The 22,113-nt window shown below is 39.8% G+C and overlaps 3 protein-coding genes across 4 annotated transcripts in view; 1 reads left to right on the forward strand and 2 right to left on the reverse strand.

The window, feature by feature from the left end:
- Nucleotides 1-541: 541 nt before the first annotated feature.
- si:ch211-188c16.1 (uncharacterized protein LOC562677 homolog) lies at nt 542-8,931 on the reverse strand. 2 transcript variants are annotated; one of them, XM_044368955.1, is made up of 19 exons: nt 8,765-8,931; nt 7,026-7,968; nt 6,693-6,884; nt 5,942-6,473; nt 5,730-5,845; nt 5,601-5,626; nt 5,394-5,434; nt 5,234-5,284; nt 4,878-5,010; nt 4,433-4,592; nt 4,068-4,191; nt 3,903-3,934; nt 3,444-3,507; nt 3,212-3,246; nt 2,856-2,919; nt 1,483-1,578; nt 1,361-1,374; nt 1,099-1,132; nt 542-912 (listed from the first exon to the last, which is right to left on the reverse strand). In XM_044368955.1, exons 1-19 carry the CDS (start codon nt 8,771-8,773, stop codon nt 843-845), a joined length of 2,736 nt encoding a protein of 911 aa, XP_044224890.1. In that variant the 5' UTR covers nt 8,774-8,931; the 3' UTR covers nt 542-842. The 2 variants fall into 2 exon arrangements, with proteins under 2 accessions (XP_044224890.1, XP_044224889.1); XM_044368954.1 differs by having other exon boundaries at nt 3,212-3,249.
- Nucleotides 8,932-9,072: 141 nt separating this feature from the next.
- Nucleotides 9,073-14,793, forward strand: c8a (complement component 8, alpha polypeptide). Its single transcript, XM_044368956.1, has 11 exons — nt 9,073-9,476; nt 9,606-9,714; nt 10,227-10,374; nt 10,555-10,702; nt 11,395-11,584; nt 11,673-11,855; nt 12,301-12,541; nt 12,642-12,773; nt 13,079-13,236; nt 13,412-13,637; nt 14,470-14,793. Exons 1-11 carry the CDS (start codon nt 9,367-9,369, stop codon nt 14,616-14,618), a joined length of 1,794 nt encoding a protein of 597 aa, XP_044224891.1. The 5' UTR covers nt 9,073-9,366; the 3' UTR covers nt 14,619-14,793.
- A 331-nt stretch (nt 14,794-15,124) lies between these two features.
- Nucleotides 15,125-22,113, reverse strand: part of LOC122993367 (complement component C8 beta chain-like) — a 50,976-nt gene continuing 43,987 nt past the window's right edge. The window contains exons 14-25 of the mRNA XM_044367494.1: nt 21,425-21,558; nt 20,926-21,073; nt 19,994-20,141; nt 18,946-19,087; nt 18,691-18,823; nt 17,722-17,919; nt 17,291-17,531; nt 16,906-17,034; nt 16,659-16,822; nt 15,897-16,050; nt 15,416-15,487; nt 15,125-15,316 (exon numbers count right to left, since the gene is read on the reverse strand). Coding sequence (XP_044223429.1) covers nt 15,144-15,316; nt 15,416-15,487; nt 15,897-16,050; nt 16,659-16,822; nt 16,906-17,034; nt 17,291-17,531; nt 17,722-17,919; nt 18,691-18,823; nt 18,946-19,087; nt 19,994-20,141; nt 20,926-21,073; nt 21,425-21,558 — 1,836 coding nt within the window. The 3' untranslated portion in view covers nt 15,125-15,143. The remainder of the gene's footprint in view (nt 15,317-15,415; nt 15,488-15,896; nt 16,051-16,658; nt 16,823-16,905; nt 17,035-17,290; nt 17,532-17,721; nt 17,920-18,690; nt 18,824-18,945; nt 19,088-19,993; nt 20,142-20,925; nt 21,074-21,424; nt 21,559-22,113) is intronic.

Raw genomic sequence — 22,113 nt, forward strand, 5'->3', positions numbered from 1 at the left:
CTTGTTGGTGTTGAAGGATGCTGAGAACAACACATCAGAGGCAACACAGGGACAAAACAGTCAGCCAGATACCTACAGAAAAATGGCAATTTTAGGGACATATTTTAGGAACTTAGGAGGCTTAGTTCCATTATTTCTCATGTATGTTTCTCAGAAGTTGTAAAAAGGTAAATAGTCTGTTGTGTCTGTGGAAAACCACATGATGTACAAGGGCCTATACGCATATATAGTCTGACTTTTCCATTCTGCCATATCTTAATTTTAATTTCCAGTCAAATTTTAACCCTTGACGGTGTAATGAGCACCCCTCATCACTGATTTCAATTAACAAAAGGTATGTGTCAAAAATGGCACGTTGACAAAGAATCAAGTGAGAGTGAAGTACTATGATAAGAAACAGGATAAGAGGGATTTTTTTTGTATCACTTTGAATCAGTTATCTCAGGACTGGATTACTGTACGTTAGGGTTAGGAGGTTACTGTATACATTATGAGTGAACATGTGAATATGCTAAATATGTCAGCAAATCAATCAAATCAATCAATGACAAATATTTATTAAATGTAACAAAGAAACAAAATGCAAAGAATATATTCACAAACATCCTTAAATGTAAACTACTACAAGTGAATAGTTGGCTACTTTCTGTCATTTCTCTTTGGACAAAGCGCAATGATTCAATTTGTGCATCATTTACTTTTTTATCAGTTACACAAAGAAAAGAAAAAGGTGATCAAAACATGTAGAACGCAAAGTGAAAACACACCCGTATTTATAACATAACTTAACACAAGGGGGAAAGCAGAATCGTAGTACGGCTCCATTCATGATGATATTGTGTTCAGAAGGTGTCAGCGTATAGTGGCGGGGGAGGAAGAAACTCCAGCTCTGTGAAGTCAACTTCCTGTTCTCTGTCAAGAAGAAACATTGGGACAACAGTGAGTCCTCATCACGGTTGATGAGGCAAGAGTTCCAAAGAACCTGAGATACTGTTTGTGCTTCTTAGACTGTGAGCATTACTCATGTGCCAAAACAAATATAGATCAAACACAGCCAAGCTTGTCTTGCTGATAAGAAGCAAACTGTCAAATACTTACGGATACGGGGGCTCCTCGACGGCACACAAGAAGTCTGGATAAAGACGAGCAGATACACATGTCACATACACACTTTCAAACACTGTGTCTTCAGATAAAAGTTATTTTCCATTACAGGCAAGACTCCAACCAGTGTTGAGACTGTCTTAAACATCAAAGTTATTTGTAAGTAGCCTCCTCTTAGCTTCCCCATTATCAGTGAGAGTGACATAAGTGGTGACAACAGAGGAGTCATGGAAATAACTGAGCTCAGTAAACTTACTTGGTGGTTCAGCACTTTACACCAGACAGGATGGAGGGAAAAAAATGGGGGGAAAAAAAGGTTTTTAGGTTGAGAAAAATTTTAACAGAATGATGTTATGGATAAAGGAATGAATACTGTACTTTGTAGGGGTTGCTCCTCCACTATCAGAGATGTCACCAAACTCATCTTTGTGTTGAAAGAAGATGGCTAGTTTCTGCAGGGCTTCATGTCTGGTCCTAACAGGTGAACACAAGAGTCATACATACATATCAAAGGCCAACAGCCAGGTGGTGAGGAACACCTGTATAATATACAGTACAATCCAGTACTATAATCCTGACATGAATACTATCTTTACGAAGTTTATGATGATCATTGTTGTACATAACAGAGGTTGATATAGATAAAATGAATATGTGAGGCAGCGGTGGTGCTGTATCGGATCATTTATGTTCCTTTGATTTTGTCGACCTCCTGTATGTTCCAACAGGAATACAAAGGCCAAGTGGGGAACACAGTCCAAGAAGTTGCATCAGCATCACTGATTAAACTACTTCAGGCATCTTATTAGGGCTGCAACTATAGATTAACCTCTCAACTATTCCCTCAATTAATTGTTATAGTAGTGATAAAATTACTGTTATAATTCTCCAGAATCAAAGGTGACGTCCACACATTTTGTCTGACCAACAGTCCAAAACTCAGATATTAATTTAACTATCATGTATTGAAAAAGGAAAGCATTAAATCTTTACATTCGAGAAGCTGAAACCAGTTACATTTGTGGCATTTTTGCTTAAAAAATGACAGTTGATCGATTATCAAAATACTTGCCAAATAATTTTCGTTCAATTGACTAGTCATTGCAGCTATTATCTTTTTCCTCTTCTGTCCTTAGTTTGTGGTTAATTTTCAAATCTGCGCTTTCTCAAGAGCTGGTGCACATTTAAGTTGCTCTAGATCTTAATATGCTAATAGATGTAAAAATGTATGGGTGACAAATTAAAGGAAAAACTGGTGCAGGTCTGAATGCTTGACTCCTACAGTGAGGGGATCTGGTGGCTCTGTTATGCTTTGGGGGGCATTTTGCTGGCATGGTTTGTGTCCACTTGTCCTCTTAGAGGGAAGGGTCACTACAAATCAATAAAAAGTTGTTCTGAGTGATCACCTTTATCCGATGATGAAACATTTCTATCCCAATGGGAGTGGTCTCGTCCAGGATGTCACTGAATGGTTTGATGAGTATGAAAATGATGTGAATCATATGCTATGGCCTTCGCAGTCACCAGATCTCAACCAAATTGAACACTAGGTGTAGGGGTTAAGCATTCAGACCTGTGCCAGTTATTCCTTTAATTTGTCTTCCGTCTGTATATACATATGTAAGTCTTACTGTATGTACACACTAACCATCTTGAGAAAAGTTGCACATAGAAAGGTTTACGTAGAAGTGGGTAAGCAAGAAATAACATGGCAAGCTATCTGCTTTGACACCTGTGTGTTCGAGACTTACTGTGTGTGTAGGTCCTCCAGGTTGGCATCGCTCAGAGTGTGCTGGGCGCTAGCGTGGCCACATGCTGTCAAAGCGAACACATGAGGGGCAGAGGTGGATGGGTGAAGGATGGATGGTGTCAGTTATGTAAGAACAGTAAAACAGAGGAAGAAGGGGTAGAGTGAGGAAATTGTAAAAGTGCACATCAAAGGCATGTTACAGTCTGCCATATGTCAGTGCATAACATAAAACCACCACAAGCAGTGCTTGCATTTCCCTTTAAACCAACCAGGAGGCTGTGGGTGGGAGAGGGGAGGGGGGGCGTCTTATGTTCTCATGTTTTCACTTCAAAAGAACCAGATATAAAATGTACTCACACATCTCAGACATCAATGCAGTCTGCTGGGGAAAGCTACTATACACAATGAAGAGAAAGAAAATAATTACACTGTGCGCCACATAAATTCAATTGTATCTTTCAGAAAGGAGACCTAACGATATGTAGGGGGTGATTTAAATGCACTCTTATGTGGTTTATGGTTTCTGTCCTTCTAAGATCTAAGAGCAACTTTGAGCCAGAGTAAAGAACAGTAAACTTGTCGGTCTTACTGGCTTTCATTGGAGGGTGAGAGAGTCTCATCTTCACAGGCCCACTCCTCACTGTCATCTGTGACTGAGGGAAAAAAAATAAAATTAGTTTGATAAAGCATAGTGTGCATGCTGACGATAGATGTTTGGCAGGGTAACAGCTAAAGCCCTCGGCTTACGTGGAATTCCTTTACAATCATAAAATAACAAATGGCTGTCAAGCAGGCAGACGACAACTGCCCTGGACTAGTTAAGTTATTCAAACCAGGCGTTGCATTGTGCAAGACTCTGGGCTGCTTTCCAAACTCGGTGCAACTGTACTATGTCAGTCAACAAGTCCATATATTATATCAACCAGTTAACATTGTATGTTCTGTAATTATAAGGCTGCAATGCTAAAAGTACCCAATGCAACGTTATGTTTAGAGGTGACAGTATCAAGTTGACCATAGAGCTTAAAAAAAAGACTTTGGCACTCACAGCTGCTTGTTAGTACAGGATGGCTTGATGATCTGCAAAACAAAGACAAGAGTTATAAATGAATGATCAGGACGCACACTGATGGACCGGCAAGCAAAAAGGTGGTTGCAATTCTTTTTTCATTGAGAAACCAAAACAATTTTATCCCCGATCTACCCCCGGTACCTGCTCCCAATGCTGATGGTATCTCCGTCCAAGTTGCCTCCTCGTCCGGCTGCTTGGGCCTTCTTGCCAAGTTCCAGCATCTCCTTGATATTTAGCTCCACATTCATCACTGAAATGTAACCGTCTGCAATAGCCACAGTGGAGAAGTCACTGACTTTAAAAGGCTAATGACACTGGGTTCATGTGAAAAGGGCCTAATATAACGTCCATATGATGAGATGTGGGGTTTTTTTTTTGCTTTCGTGTGATTTTGTTCTGTAATTTTACATCAAATCTTATGAAATAGCCCAAAAGCCTGAAATCTATGTAAATTAAAATATTTTTGGGCCAATGATCACATGACAATGAAACATGTCTAAACTCACACTTGTGGTTGGCATCTCTGGCCAACCATTTGCCTTTGGGGCAGTTGGTGGTGCGGATGATGCTGACCGTGTCCCCGCTCTTCACAGGCAGGTCATTCTTGCGGACTTTGCTAGCCACCATCACCTTGGCGTGGTACATGGGCTCCTCTTCACCAGTCACCTAGAGAGTCACATTTCAGCCTTTTTCAGAGTAGCCAAAGTAACCATTTTTTAAAATTTATTTATTTACCATCATTGTGATACCATTATATCCATTAAAATATCAGAAGTAATATTTGATGATTAAAAATGACATGATTCAAGCAGTTATTAAATTAGCTGACAAGCCAATAAATGACTGAATAAAGCTCAAAGACAATTACAGGCCTTTCAAAATCAGAATAGACTAGAAACGGCTCTACTAGAGTGAAGAAATGATCAACCTGATAACAACTGCCTAACTTACTTTGAACTTCTTTTTCATTTCATTTTCCTTCTTCTCCCTTTCTTTTTGCTCTTTTTTCTCCTTCTCAAGTCGCTGCTTCTCCCTCTTCTTTTGTTCTTTGTGGTCAGCATTGTTGGGGCTTTGCCGTTCCTTACTGAAAACAAATTGGCAAAAAAAAAAAACCCATATGCTTGTTTTCTCAAAAAGATTACATGTACCACCTAAAATATAAATGGAACCATATGCCGGTAAAAAAACGGCAACAACAAAAACAGCTTTCAATGAGAAAACAAACAGAACATGGGTATGACCTGGTCCTCAACATCTCATTTTAATTAAAACATCAGTGAGTGAGGGGTGAGATGTCTAACCCATACCTGTGGACATGATTATGGGCCAAATGAGTATGTTCTCCTGGTACACTGCCCCTGTAGTTTGATTACCACAGTAAGAGAAAATCAATGGCTGCCTTCCATCTGGCAAGAATCAATGTCATTGATAAAACACAGGACTACTATGTTTGAAAAAAAGACATACCACGGATTCCGCGGCCATATGTTGAAACTCGCCTCCTCATTCTAGAAATAAACACAGATGATTTTTAATTTACCACAGATCATTGTTAAACAGAGTGGAAAACATTATTTTTTCATTGCACAGACTGACTCTCTGACCATAAACTTAACTGTTTCCTTGTACTCACTAAGATGATGATATACTCAATTAGATTTAAAAATGAATTACCATAGGGAGGTTGTCAGCATATGGATCTGCAAGAAATGGTTAGCAAAGGAGTTAAATGGGGAGATAAATGTCTGTAAGAAGTCTAATAGTCTAAGAGAGTAAAACACTGCATTGAGTAAACATTCTTACTCTTCAGACCACCTTTACGTTTACGGGAGTTCTGGCTCAAGATGAATTTGTTGAGGTTTTCGACATCCTCATACACATTATTGCACTCTTCATAGTAGCTGTCCTGTTGATGTACACTGGAGGGGGAGGGGAGGGGGGGACAGTCAAATTGCACAAAACAGAGTACACTGTGATGTGAACCACATTGTAATTCTGGTTACTACAAAACTGACCTTTGATGTGGTTGAATCCCGTCAGTAAATGAGGCATGGCTACTCAGCTGTGTTTCCTCTGGGGCAGAATGGCACTCAGCGGCTCCCAGATCAGTCTCATCAGCGTGAGAACTAGTAAGAGGATCTGTGATCGCTTCCTCACTCTGACTCCATTCGTCCAGTGCAGTGGGCTCTGGGAACTCTGATAGGTTTATTGGTTCAGGGAAGCTGGCTGGATCTAGAGGTATTATGTGTTCACTGCCAAGGTTCAGATCTTGGACGATAGAGCTCCCAGCGGGCTCTGCAGAATCACACAAGTCAGGCTGGGGGTCCTCAAAATCAGAGACCCCGAGGTCATTTGTTGCAGGGAGTTCAGAGCTGATTAAATCTAAGGCCTCCAGTTCTAGGGCGGCAATATCAACAGCTTCACCCTCTGCTGTTTCCATCTCTGAATTCTCAAAGTCTGGAAATTCTGGAGCGTCCAGTACAGGGTTGGGGATGGATGGGTGCTCTGGCTCCTCAGTTGGTGCTTGGCTAAGACCTGGTGACACCTCTATAAAAAGAAACCAAATTCAGCACTTGAGCAGATGTTCACCCTTACCACAAATACGTATAATGTCAGCTGCAGTACAGATAATACACAAGCATTTATGTCCAAGCAAAATAAAAGCCTGTGGTCATAAAATGGGAGAGTAAAAAATGAAATAAAGCACAACTAAAGAAGTAGAAAACAAAACAGAAAAAAAAAAAACTTAAAGCAAGTTTAACATACCATTAACTGTAGGTGAGTGGTAACGGCTGAGATCTACTAATGGAGGTCTGGGGGGCTTTACTGGTACTGCCCCCAATGACTTCAAGTCAGGTAGAGGCTTCTTTGGTGGAGCAGAGTGTGGAAGAGGTTCACCAGCCTTCACTGGAGGACGTTCAACTTTCTCCCTGCCGAACTGCTTATCCAATGCAGACTCTTTGGGAAAAACAATATTGCAAATGCATTAGCAGGCCTTGTTGAAATAATAGCAGATACTTAAATGAACACACAGAGTAAAACAATGTTCATATATATGACTGAAAATGTTCATATACAAATACTCTGAATATAACTTACTACGTGCAGAGTTGTTGGCTTTGAAGAAAGGTCGGGCCGATATACAAGCCAGGTGAGGAAGAAAGACTGGTGGCGGTATGGGTAGATCAAGCTCAACACTTTCAATGTTCTTTGGCGGTGAGGGGAACGCTTTCTCTCTTGAGGCGTAGTCAGGGGAATGCAAGTTCTTAGTTTTGGTGGAGATCAACATCTGACGGCGTGAGAACTTCTTCTTGGCCCTTTCCAAGGTGCTAATGATTCTGTTTTCGGAGTCAACACTCGTCTCTGCAGATGGAGGGGTGATTGGGATATCTGGGCTGGAGAGCGGGCACTCAGTAGTCGATTGGTCACCTTGGAGCGAAACCCCATCCTCTGTGGTCTGTTTTTCTATAGAGGGCAACTCGCCAGGAGCACTAGATGGTCTGGTGGTCAAATCAGCATGTGTGGGATCCTCTCCACTTTCTGTATTGACCTTTGATGCCTTAGATGACTTGAAAGGAAGCAGCAAACCCTTCTTCTTGATCTTAGTTTGTGGCAGGACTTCTCTCACTGGCTCTGGCTCCAGTTTGTGTTCTTTTTTGGCTGGTGGGTCTGTCTTCTGCTCTTTTCCAGGCAGGACAGGAAGCACCAGAGGCATGTGTCTGTTTTTGAGGGACTGCCTTGCTGTGTTGTCTCCATTAACAAGCTGGGAAGAAGGGGAGTTCTGCTGATGTTGTGGTGGAAAGGAAATTGGTCGCTTTCCCCCAGATGCCCGCAGTCCATCTCTGAAGATGACCCGGGGAACTACTGCTGTCTTGTTTTCTGCGGCGATATTGATACTGCTAACCACAGTGCTGCAGTGGCCACCAGTTGGAGGAAAGTGTTTGGGTTTCTCAGCGACAGCTGGTCGACTGGTTTTGGTTTGAGCCAGAAGGCCCTCCTCCTGAAACTTGGCCCTCAGAGCTTTGAAGTTGATTGGACCCTCCTGAAGATAAATCATGAAGTAGATTAATAGAAACTGATATTACTTTCAGCATAGGAAAGAAAATATACTCAAGATGGTTAATTATGGAAACAAAACACAATACTGGCACAGCATAATTAAACAGTCAGTTCACCTAGTTTACAAAAAACATGTTTTCTTACTCTTCACTTAGTGGCATCCAGCTATGCAGATAGTTTGGGTTTTTTGTGCTGAGGTTTTGAGATATCTGTCTCTGTGTCAGCTTCCATCCCAATATTCATGGGGGTGAATGTACTTTGTCTATGAAACATGTCTATCTAAAAACATAGTCTTCTTTACTCTGAATAATCACAAGAACATCTGTAAACTGTTGACTATAGGCCTGTGGATTATCATGAGTGACAGATACATTGTACATTGTTGTTTAGTTTAATTTCTCAATGCTGTGGGTACCATATATAAAATTCCAGTTACCTCCATTGTTGTGGGGTGCAAGAAGAATTCTCAGAGATACATATCTTAAGACCTTGGCAAATAAAAACAAAACTATGTGCATGACTAGATACCACTATTTGTATGTAAGAAAATCTAATGTTACTTTTCTAATTTGGGTGAACAGATCCTAATATCCTTTAATATTTAGAATTTGGATGGCTAAACCATACACCTTTATAGCATAAATCAAATCTACAGCACAGTCTATCAAACGTGGGTTGTCTTAGCTTGCACAGGGCATGATAATAAGGCTAGATTTAGCCTAGCTATCCTTTAAAAGTCCTTAAGCAAAAAGTTACTCAGAAAACTCTTTAAACTTTACCTCTGCCATTGTAGCTCGTTTTGTTCATCACTGTTCAGGTTTGCGCATTTGGAAAGCGGTCTGAAGTTTGATGACCTGACGCTGTCGGCTACCTGGATATTTAACTTTCCAGCAGTCTGTTTATGCTAATCATGAATGATGCTAATACAAACAATTTGAAAGCGCCGCCGCGAGACGCATCTGCGTGCTGCGCGTGACCTGATACGTGGCGTTCATGTGTTTGATTTATGAATCAGAAGCGTTGAAATAATAATAATTATTATTATTATTATTGTTGTCGTTATTTTTTCTTACCCCTATGGATCATGAATTGATCATAACACTGAAATACTGAACAAAAGAAAAGTTTGTGTTTCAGAAGTGCTTTATTGTAGGAATATTGCATATACTGAATTTGTGTGTTTGCGGGGTTGAGGATGAGGAATGAGGGTATAGATCATTAAAAAAAAACTTTCCCAACTGTTGTAAGAGCATGTTTACTCTTGATCAATGATTCACTGTGGTTGGCCAAGACAGAATTTTGCTAACAGTCCTCACAGGATCACAACAGCTGTTTTGTGATGTGGCATTTTCATCTTAAGGACTAGCTACTCATTTTCAGTATGAGGATATTTATCAATTTGCTTCTGGGTTTATGCACACTGCATCTGTTTTTCAATTTTAGCACAACTGTGAATGCATCCAGGAGACCATCGACAACAGCTGATAGCAGGTGCGGTATTCTAGCTTCACTGCCTCTTACATTCTCTTGATAATATCTTGATAACAGTGATTTAATGCGTCCCATACACTATGGTATTGGAAGTAGAATTGAGATGATAATGGATGTTTCTGGGGCCAGTGGGGCTGCTACTAGGAGGGCCAGAGCTGTAAACAGACCATCACCCATCGACTGTAAGCTGAGGAGCTGGTCATCATGGACACCATGTAACTCCTGCACAGACAAAAAGGTAATGATGTGTTTTTCCAGTAATTTGCATAAAAGATAGAAGGTTGATATACTGTAGACAGATCGACTTTGCAATGTTGAAATTAAAAATCTCTATCCAAAGGCAGTTTTTTTTGGTAACATAGCATCAAGTGTTAAAATACATTATGGATGAGATGATCAATAAGTCCAAAGGGAACAATGATTCTCCTAAATCAGCACTACTGCTCCAATTAGGTCAAAGAGAGTGGCCTTTGGTTGCACAATGTTACTGATATTTTTGGGCCTTCTCCAATATGCACAACTCTTTTGGACCACTTGTAGACGTATCAAATATATCTGCTTATGCTGACTCTCCATTTATTTAATTCATATAATTCAAAGTGTGAACACAAGGATTGCACCACTAAGATATGCCATGCAATGATATTTGGCCTACTCCTACTGTGTTTCATGAACCTATAAATCAGTGATGGGAATAGTCAAACTGATTGATTTCAACTGCTGATTCTATTCGAACTTCATCTGTCTTAGTTCCGTTTCCGATACATGGAGAGGCCGTCGCAGTTTGGTGGCACAGAGTGCTATGAGACACTGTGGGATAGGATGACGTGTCCGACAACAACCACAACATGTCTGGTGCCAGATTATTGTGGAGATAGCTTCACCTGCAAAGAAACGGGCAAGTTTCATCAGTGACCTCCACAACAACACATTCTCCTCAAGTTATGTAACAGAGCCTTTTTGTCCTTTGGTGTGTGAAGATGCTTGCACATGCATTAAGTGCTTGTGTCCACACACACAAAGGCACATTTAAGAACCATGAAAATAAGTGTGTAAGATGGTCTCTCCACCTATCTAGGGCGCTGCATCAGCCAGTCCCTTCGCTGTAATGGAGAGTCAGACTGTGAAGATTTTTCTGATGAAGACGATTGTGAAACCATTAACCAGAGAGACGACAAGTGTTCCACCCTCCTGCCGATCCCTGGTGCTGAGCGGGGCACACAGGGGTAAATATTCGTTACTTTACTTACCTCATATTACTTAGTTTACATCCACATGCAAGAATTCTTTAAAGGTAATGCCAAGCCCACACATTACAAATACAGCTGTAAAAAAATACCTCCAATAAGCACTTAGTGCATCATTAACACATCCACAAAAGACACACGTGAGCCCATCACACCATTATTTCTTTGGCTTGAAATTGCCAGCCTTTAAAGTATCTATTTAAAAGGCTAAACTGTATTCTATATTTTTCTTATTGTGAACAAATCCCATGAAAAGATCAAAATGAGCAATACTATAGTCCGTCTCTGAATACTTTCTGACTTCTCCACTCCACTTGGTACTCAGTCCCAAGCCCATTTGTTCCTATTGAAGATGTACATCTGTAAAAATAAGTCAAGAATATATACTTAAGTTTTTTTTTTTTTTTAAAAAAAAAAACAAGCTCAGTAATTTCCTGAAACAGTAGGGCAAACCATTTTTTAGCAAATGTTACTCAAACAGGAGTGAATAGTGCATTTGCTGGGGATTAATACACATTTTGTGCCCTAGTGAGTACTTAAATATGTTATTGTTTTGGGGTTTTTCATGGGATTTGTTGATAATAAGTAACTATAGATCATCACATTAAGCGTTTGTGTCAACGCACACAAAGTATGCTTTAACGACTGTTGCATTATTCTCCTTTGTCTAGCTACAACATCTTGACTGGAGACTTTGTGGATTATGTACTTGACCCAAAGTACTTTGGAGGAAAGTGTGAATATGTCTATAATGGTGAATGGAGGAAATTCATATATGACTCATTCTGTGAAAGTTTGCACTACAAAGAGGATGAAAAGAACTACAGGAAACCTTACAACTACCATACCTACCAATTTGTGGTACTGTCATATTGTGATTTATTTCTTTATGCGACTAAATAAATGGACTGAACTAAGACATTTTGATGCAAGGTTTAACATGTTACAGGCTGAAGCTTCATCAGAGGGCTCTTATGAATACTATGACGATATGGTGAGCCTGCTGAAAGCGAGGAAAACTATGAGCTCCTCCAGTGGCGGTTTCTCATTTGGAATCTATTATGTGGAAGGGGGGCTGAGTGGAAGCCAGGAGTCTCAGTTTGAGAGCAACATAACACAGTATAAGAGCGAGGTATAATCCATTGGCCCACAGGTCAACATATTTCAACAAGTGCAATCAACTTTGCGTAATATTTTACCATTAATCGTTTTGTTTATCATTAATCATTTGAAGTCAGTGTGTTCATTTTATGAAGGAATAATTCAACATTTTGGGCTTGTTCATTTTTTTGCCAAGAGTTTGATGAGAAGATCGATACCACTCTCATGTTGAAAGTGGTATCAATTTGCTCATCCAACTCTCAGCAAGAAAGCAAAGATGCACTTCTCAAAATGTCAAACTATTTCTTTACACAGCGTTTAATATCTGTGGCCAAAAGAAATTTTCATTTTTTGTGGTATAAATAAGTCACAGTTTTATTGACTTGGAAAGAAATGTAAAGCTTATTTCATTATTACTACTTTTTCTGGTAAAAAAAGAAAAACACCCCATCCACCATTTGTCTTTCTGTCCTCAGGACCTTGGGTTCGTTAGGCTTTTGTCCAAAGTGCAAACAGCCCGCTTCAAGATAAGAAGTAATAAGTTAATGCTTCATGAAAATTTCTACATGTCACTCATGGAGCTTCCAGAGCAGTATGACTTTGGGATGTACTCCCAATTCTTCAACACATTTGGCACCCACTATGTCACTGAAGGAACTATGGGAGGAACCCTGGAGTATGTAATGGTTATCAACAAAACAGCCAAGGCATATTCAAGTACTGTGGGCTTTCCAATTTGTTAATCAACATAATCTAATAGGAAATGTTACTCAATGTGTGTTAAACTTTGTGCAATTCTCTACCGTAATTTTTACAGAACTAGAGGCTGAACAATCTGCTCTATGCCTTGGTGGCTCTTTTGGTCTAACCTTTCCACTTGACAGCTATGGATCACTAGGTCTCAAAGCGGGTGGGGAGTCATGCGACAAAGAAGGACATTATTCTGATGGTGAGACATTGAAATTCTATTGGTACCAAACCCTGACCCATCAGACAAGGACAAAGAAATTCAGTAGATGGGAAATAGAATTATTAATAATGGTCACATCAGGCCCTAGTGATGAGGACATGCCTATTTGAGGCCCTCATAATATCTTATTAGCTACAATTTTAGTTTAAATGCTTTATTTGTAACTACGTCTAATTTCCCTTCAACTGATAAATGCTATAAAGGATTGTTGTTGTAATGTGTTATCAGAGCTGTTTTTACAGTACAAATGTGATTTTCTTTGGTTTGTTGAATTTGAAATGTAGGCAAAAGAGGCAGTTCAGCTATGATTCAGGACATTGTCACTAAAGTGAAAGGAGGAGTCACAGTCAGCAGCAGTGGCGTGTTGGCTCTCAGGAACCCCGAAACCTATAAGAACTGGGGAGCAAGCCTCAAATACAACCCAGATCTCATTGAGTATGAGGTAATTTACTGGAAGAAACTGAGATTGTGCTCTTAAACAGAATTAGAGCAAATTCATTCAGTTATAACTCATATTGACCTTATGCTGCTTTTGTGCATTTGCTGGTGTGGTCATCTGCTTTTCATTAACTTTTCTTTTTCTCCTCTTCCTGTCACGTCCTTCCCCGATAACCAAGATCATGCCAATCTATGAGCTTGTGCGCTTCAGCACAGCCGCTGACGATGCAGGTGCCAGACTGGCCAACCTACAGAGGGGTTGGGATGAGTATCTGCAGCAGTTCGACTCCTGTCGCTGTGCCCCCTGCAGACACAACGGGGTCCCAGTCCTCTCTGGTACCTCCTGTAGCTGCCTCTGCAAGGCAGGCTACGAGGGAGAGGCCTGTGAAGTGACTCATAGAGGAGGTGAGACTGTCATAGGTGAATAGGAAGTAGTGGTTGAAAGCACACTCAACTTCCTTAAATAAGTATTTCAATATTTTGGGAAATTTGCTTATTTACTTTCTTGCCAAGACTTACATAAGAAGATCAATACCAGTTTCCCATCTGTGTTAAATAGAAAGATACAACCAGGAAATAGTTAGCTTAGTCTAGTGTTATAACTGAAAACAGGGAAACAGCTAGCCTGACTCTGTCAAAAGGTTAAAAAAAAATCTACATATCAGCACTTCTAAAGCAAGTGTATTCCTCAAAATGTTCAAAAAAAGAAAACATTTAAAGAAGAAACAATTCTATAAAGAATATCAATTTAAAAGCCTTGCACTCCAAATATTTCTTTAAAAGTAAAAAATTACAAGTATTAGTATTAAATGCTAACTATCAAAAGTTAAAGTACTCTTTGTTAAGAATGTTCTCTTTCAGTGTTATTAATTCATATTAAGTTGCAGGAGGTCGAATGTATATTAAGGCAGCATAGTGTAGTGGAGTAAAATATTTACTAATGAAATTCCAAGCAATACGTCAGGTAAAGTATTAGGACCTCAAAACTGTACTTCAGTTTAACCTTTTGTGACTTTTTGCTCATGTGATGACCTGACAACAAGTAGTGCAAACCTTTTTAAACCTCTCAAAGTTTCATGCATACAGTGTTTTCTTGTTCAGATTGATAAAATAGGTACTATCCTTCTTTTCCCGCCTGTTTCATCATCTTTGAGTCAGAAGATGTGATGCAGATGCAGATACTTCCTCTTACCAAATCCATATCCTTTGGTTAAACTCTCATAATTTTACTCAACAGATACCACAACAGATGGGTCGTGGTCCTGCTGGGGGGCTTGGTCATCCTGTACATCAGGGATGAAGACTCGGACCAGAGCCTGTAATAATCCCCCAACTGATCAGGGCATAACTTGCCTGGGCAGCTCCTCTCAGACTCAGCGATGTTAAAATGATGTTTGTCTCAGACTCCAGAGTGAAGATGCTTAAGTGCTAACTGAGTGTAATTTAAGAGTTTTCTCAATCAATAAAAACTTCTTTTCCACCACCCATTGGAATTGTCTGAGCTCATACTGTGACATACTGTACATGACGGTAGGAATAAATGTGTGTTGTGCAGACTTTACTATGTGTATGTTAATGTGGGTTTTATGTAAGCACAAAAGTGAAATTGTCCACTTTAAATGCTTTTATATGACATTTTTTAATTCCCTCCAATGTGAAGGCAGAGGCAGATTCCAGGTCAGTGCCTTAGGCAGATCTAGTTAAATGCTACAATGCTACAATTACACAGGAGGGAAGACATAGATATTGGCACACATGGTTAAACAGTAATTTATAAAATATTTATCGAACATAATCCCTTCTGGTGAATCTGTCATTGTTCAAATATGAATTATAATAGTCACACTAGGCAGTCAAATGACAAAACACCACAGACTAATGATCAATTTTTAGGGAAGTGTTTATAAATCTTTATTTGGAGAACGGATTTGAAAAGCATTCAGTAGAATCCTGCTGCAGTCCGTGGCATTGCATGCCTCCATTGCTGGGTGCTGGATTGTTACATTGGCGACTCCTTGTCATTGTTCCTCCACTGCAAGATGACCACGAACCCCAGCAGCTCCAGCTGCCATCGATGGCGATATCTGTCAGGAAGGATTATATCATATGTCACTGTGTCAATAGTGTCAAAAGGAAGACACATAATGTTATATTGGATACAGTGTTTTGTATTTTGGTCAAACCTTTTTTTCTCTCAGTGATCTCACAGCCCCGTCCACTGTAGCCAACAGGACACACACAGTCACACCTGGTACCTGTTGAAGATGACATAATATTTACTATTGTCATTACTAGCAACATCATCACCACAACAACGATCATCATCAGATAACAAATTTAGGATGCTCTCTGTGTTTTGGAACAATAACTCCAAAGACGCCAGAGACCTGTGTAGAGATATGTTGGTGTTACTGGCTTCATTGGTCATCCATCGAGGGTAATAAAGGTCTCTTAATGTCCCATTAACTAAAACTAAAATTGAAACTAAAGCTAGGGAATAAACTTGAAGTGAAAACAAAACAAACAGTAGAGTAAAAGGAAAAAATACCAGGTGAAACGCGACTTACGAAAAAGGGTAAGAGTAATGCAGTGAGTTTTATGTGAATAATGGATATGGAACCAATAGAATTTAAGTCAATAACCAATAAATAACCACTAAGGTACCTCTCAGAACAGCCACTCCATTATTGTGGCAGGGAGCGCATCGACATGGACTAGCCTCTTCCAGGTACTCTGACAGGGCTCTCTTCAGGTTTCTCTTCAGGGTGTCAGCCTGGGCAAAATCTCTGGAGGTCACCAGCTCATACAGCGGCCGTGTCTAATGAGAAACATATAAATATATAAGTGTCATTATTAAACCAGGCTCTTATCACTGCTCAAATTCAATTCGCTTGGAATTAGTTTTTTAGATAGAGCCAACAGAAAAGCCTCAGAAGTGTTGAAACCGTGACCGTGTTGTAACAAGGCAGCCTATTTATATTTGGCTCAGTTCCTATCTGGCATCTTGCTGTTTATTCTCTAACTTGCTATTGATCAGCCCTGCTGTACTTTGCCTTTTGTAATTGTGCCAATTCTGGTGCCACCACTGACCAGCTCTTCTGTAAATGTTTCTGTCGCAGTTAGTCAGGTCAAATCCTTGTGCACCATTTAATTTAAGTCTGCAAAAAATTAGGACTGATTAAGGCTTGATACTATCAAATCTACACCAGAGCAAGAGGGATTGCAGATAATTATTGATTATCTGCCAATGAAATGGAGAAATATAAAGGAAAGACAAAAAGAGGCATAACCAGGTGTATTCAAGTCATAGGAGACAAGCACACAGATAAGGGCGTGTACTGAGTGGGACTATATGATATAACAAACAAAAATGGGGAAAAAAGGGAAGCAAAATATGAGCAATAGCAAAGGACAGAGAAAACTCACAGTCATGCGAATGAAATCAGGGTTGAAATGCACACCTTCACCCCATAGCCTCATCAGCTGTGGGGTGGGAAGCTTCTTAGACACCAAAGCGGAGATGGATTCACTGCTACCACCCTTTACGACAGCAACAAAATCCTCCACCATGCTGCCATTCTCTGTGTCCTCTGGACAGAGACAGAAGAGGTTTATCATGAGATCACGTGTTTGATGTAAAATGAAGGACATTCTGCAAAGTACAGAACCTTACCTCCCATCTCATTCAGCAGGCCATCACAAGATCCACCGTGAGCCCCAGCCGACACATAAACGCCTTGTATGTTGACCCCAACTTTAAGGCCTGTCTTCACACACTTCTTGTAGTCTTCCAAAGAATAATCTAGAACAACAAAAAGTCCATCAGGGAGTGGTTATCACTTTCACAAAATTGGGCTGTCAAGGTACAGTATTTCAGTGCAACGGTGCATTAGTTTACACCATTAGCTGTCAGAGTATGGAGATAATGTCACTGCGTTGCCAAACTCCAGTATCTGATCATAGTATTTATCTTTATACATTTTTATAACATGCAGTAAACAAAAACTTGACTGGGGATCCCCGATGACTCTAGTTTGCAACTCACTAGTATTTATTACCTGTCTTCTCAAGCCTTTCTTTGTTCAGGATGATGGTGTGCTCATACTCTCCTCCGAGAGTAGCCTCTGTGATATAGTGGGTGCCGTAGTCTCTGTAGATCTGTCTGTATTCCCCATAAACATAGGACTGTGGCAAGGAGCGCAGTAGCTGCAGGAACTCAGGGTGAAGCATCAAATCATCTGACTTCAGCATGTACTGGGCCAACTCCAGTTCTGCTTTGGCCCTCACAAAGCTGTTAGTCTGGGGAGAGGATCAGTGAGAGGCAGGTGAAGCATACCTAACTGCTTTCAGGTCAAGATTGGAGTGGGGATTATCTAATATTTAAATAACTTGTGGTAAAATTATATACTAAAGTTGGATTTATTTTGTTTTTGAGAGATGTGGGTGCACTAGCAGAGGTCAGGAGACAAGAAAAAACAAGACATCTCACTTTGCCTGAGGCACGGCGAATCTTCTTTTCTGACTTGGTGTATTTGTCCTGATTGTGGTTGAAGCCAAACTCAAATATGCCTGGGATGGAAAAGCCAAAAGAAACAGAGATTTTGGTAGATCGTTCCATTATGGTGTGGTCCATGTACTCAGAGTACGAGTCAAAAGACTGAAGTGTGAAATCATATGAGCCTTTTGTCTGTTAAGAGATAGAGAGCAAAAATTCTCTTTCAGTGTGTGAATAGGAAAATAATAATTAAACATATTAGGAAAAATCCTTTTGAACAAATGCCTGCCAACAAGGACTGTGAATAAAATGAAGAATGGTTTCAAATGAATCTGTTCAGTTTAAAATGTTTAGAACAAAAGAATAAGATGAAAGACGAAGAACAAAAGAATAAGATGAAAGATGAAGAACAAAAGAATAAGAAGAAAGATGAAGAAAAAATAGATAAACCATGATTATTCCAAGTTTTAAGTTAACCCTAGCTGATGCAACTTTCATAAAAGGTTTTGTAAGTTGTGACTAATGGTTTTATTAATGGTAATAAATCATTTACTATTGCTTCACAGAGAAGTTTTAAACATTAAAAGAACAAATTGTTGGTTGCCAGGTTGTGAAAAAGTCCTTTGGCTGTTGTTTTTCCTTTTTATTTAGTAATAATGCAGTTATAGATGTTGGTAATCCATAAATAAACAAATGAATAAATAGGTTGTTAATTAATGTATTTTTGTCCACGTCCTCTGCAGCACTTTTCCAAGAAGGAAGTGGTCCTATCAATCAAAGGGATTTTCCACAATATGGCAACCCAAAAGTTCTTATTAATGTCTTCTAACTGTCTCTAACTGATCTATAAAGCATAAAACCATTAGTTATAGCTTATCAATCCTTTATAAAGAGAAAATGATACCGATAAAAACTCCAACTTAATACTCATTATAAATAAGTGTGATTGCCGGCTGGCTCCACCTGTAGAGTGTACTGTTGCAAGTTGTAAGGCTTCCTGAATCTGACATCCTGGATGTAGTGTGGCAAGCAGCTACCAGCATAGTATCTGTTATCAAGCACAACTCCCTCCAGGTTACTGTTCAAGATGTTGATTCTAAAAGAAGAGAAACAGCAACAGCATTAACAGTGAGCAGACTGATTTGGAAGAGCAACATGTTTACATATCTTCGAAAAAATCTGGGACTCACATTGCAGCCGAATGGGAGTGTGACTCACCCTTTGGCAAGGTTCTCAATTCCCCAGTACTCTTCGGCCTCCTGCCTGCAGGGCTTCTGACCCCTCCTACAGCCTGCTTCATCTGACATGTCCCCGCAGTCATCTTCGCCATTACATTTCAGAGTTCTTGGTATACAGCGACCTGGAGGGAAGGAAAGGCACGGATGGCATTTAGTCATGGTTCATTTCCAAAACAACATAAAATGTCATTAACTTTATCTGGTTCATCACTCATAATCTGTCTCATGCAGCAAAGCATCCAGGCATGTAGATTTTTTGTGGTGTTATTTAAAGGAATGTTTGACATTTTGGGAAATATGTTTATTTGCTTTCTTGCCAACAGATAGTTGAGAAGATTGATACCACTCTCATATTTATATGATAAATATACTGTAAACCTACAGTCAGCAACTGATTAGCTTAGCTTAGCATAAAGACTGAAAGCAGAGGGAAACAGCCAGCCTGGCTCTGTCCAAAGGCAGCAAAACCCCAACTTTGTTTCAACACATCATCAGTTATTGTTTGGATTAAACAAATGAGATATAATCTGTTAATTAGTAAACTTTAGAGGTGTAAATTTGTGGTTATCCCGGCGGGTCATGTGACAAACAATTTCTTGGGCAAGTGCAGTGACTTCAGTGACCTTTAGAGGTATTAGTAGGTGAATTGTTTAGCTTTGAACAGAGCCAGGCTAGCTGGTTCCCCCTGCTTCCAATCTTTATGCTAGGCTAAACTAATCAGCTGCTGGCTGTAGCTTCATACTTAGCATACACACAATACATGGTAATAAAATGGTATCAAGCTAATTTATTTCCCAAAATGTTCCTTTAAGAACAAAGCTCTTAAAATGCAAAGCGGTCTCCACCAGAATGAAGAGATGACTCATTCACATCGAGGGCAGAATATTAACATTCTTCCTCATCTTGTGACTTGAATTCTTAAATATTGTCCCTCTGCTACTGTGTGGTTGTTTTATATAAGACTTGCTAAAGCAGAATGCCCTTCCAGAACTTAAAGTTGAGGACATGCAGAGGGTTGGAGTCAGTACCTGTTTCGGTGCAGAGGAAACCTTCACACAGAGGAATGTTGTCACAGGCGTAGCGGGCTGGAACCGCACAGGCCTCCTCCTCCCTGCCATGAAAATTGCATGGCTCCCCACCAAACTGAGATGGCTTGGTGAGTTTAGCAAAGCGATACTGCACGGATGAGGGAGACAAACACATAAACAGTCAGAGAAACACAGAGAAAGGCTCACCACCAGCCAATAAAGGTGGTGGAAGAGCTCAGAAAGAGCTCCAGGGACCTATAACAGCTGAAATCACATTAGTAGGCTGTTTTCACTTTGTCATGTCAAGGTTATTAATCTCCCTCTGTGTAAAGTGGATGAGATAGAGCACTGGAGTACATCAGCAGAGACCTTTGCCAGCTGTGGAGCTCTGTACCTCCCAGAAAAACAGCTCAAGTACTACAATGTCCCACCAGGGTCAAAATGTTGAATACCCTGTGGCTGCGCTGAATTTTAATTGTCTCTCAGTCGCAGCACTAATGTAGGATTTCATCTCGTCATCTCCATACTAGTGTCCAGTATGGTTAGATCAATTTATTTGAACAGTTTACCACATATGAGATATTGGCTATTCATTTAAGGAAGATTAAGCAGTGCATTAAGGAACTGGTTACATCAAGTAATAAATAAACATGTGTTTCAATGGAGACTTTTGGTGTCACATAATGGTTTGCAGGCTGATTCAGATTCTTTTCCACATTATGGCCATAAAAATGAAAACCTTTTTGTAATAATAATAAAAAAAAAGCCTAGCGTCATGCCATGAACACCAGCACAAACTATCAGCTGTGGATGATTTAATTCCTTTTTAAACACAGATTTTTATTCAAACACTGGGGTTTCCTGATGGGCCAGTAAACATATATCATGATTGTACAACACTTCTCTCAACTGTATGGTATTATCATACTTACTCTCTTTTTCTGACAGGTGTCACAGCGTGACCACCTGCTCCATTCTGATAAAGCACAGTCCGCTGGGTTAACTACCACCCGATCGCCCACTGACCGAGCTTCACGAACACTGGGGTCTTCATTGCTAACTGTTGTGACGGCAGCTTCACTGTAACATGTTAAAACAAATGAACAATTAAAGACATTTTTACCAATTTGGAAACAGATATTTTGGTCATTCAAAAGTATCTTGCTGCAGGATTGGCTAATGGAAGAAAGGGGGGTAGATCTTAATTAGATTGAGCAAGGATTGTAGGTCGAGTCAAATGTGAAATTAATCACTTTTAATCTCACAGCGGAGGCATTTTGAAATGTTTGAGTCTTTTATACTTATAAGGTATCAGCGTCCTTGACAGCAAGTAAGTTACTTTAGTTAGCTTCAATGGAAATTACACACAACCCAACCAACAAATTAAAAAAATATGTTTAAAAAATACAAATTCACAAATAAGACTCCTACCTTAGCAGCAACAAGCTCAAAATAACATGGAGAAGATGCCACTGCAAACTAAACGCACTCCTCTGTAACACCACAGAAATCATGGTGATGTGTTCTGACTGGCAGTGAATGCAGAGACAACACTGCTCAGCTCTCTATGTAAACACAATCTGATCAATACTGGCCTGGATATGAACTCCTTGCTGCGATTAAACACAGGAGTGGAGGTGAATACACAACACTGCAGACCTTCAGAGCCCCTAAACCCTGTGGTTTCTGAGTGCATTTACTCAGTTTTTTAGTTTGACACAACAGCAGCCTTATTAGTCTGGATGTCTGTAGAGTATATCATCAATTTATATATAATATATATCATTTAGTGATGAACATGAAATTGTTAGGCAACACGACTGTAGATCAGAAATGACTGATGGAAAAACAAGTCCTTGTAATAAAGTAAATTCCTGTTACAGACTTGTGTGGTCAAATCATTTCAGTCATGTTTGTGCACTATTGACCTTTAAACTTTGTTCATCTTCACTGATTTGGGATATCACAGAATGACACAACCTCATGACTCACCTATAGTTTACTTATTCAGTGAAAAGCAAAAAATGCTGCTACTAATATTTACTTGTATCTCTTAACTGGCATTAATACTACTGGAATGAGGATGGTAGATCCATGTTTGTAAGGACAGCTGGTAACAA

The sequence above is a fragment of the Thunnus albacares genome, chromosome 12 (genome assembly GCF_914725855.1).
Source record: "Thunnus albacares chromosome 12, fThuAlb1.1, whole genome shotgun sequence".
NCBI lineage: Eukaryota > Metazoa > Chordata > Actinopteri > Scombriformes > Scombridae > Thunnus > Thunnus albacares.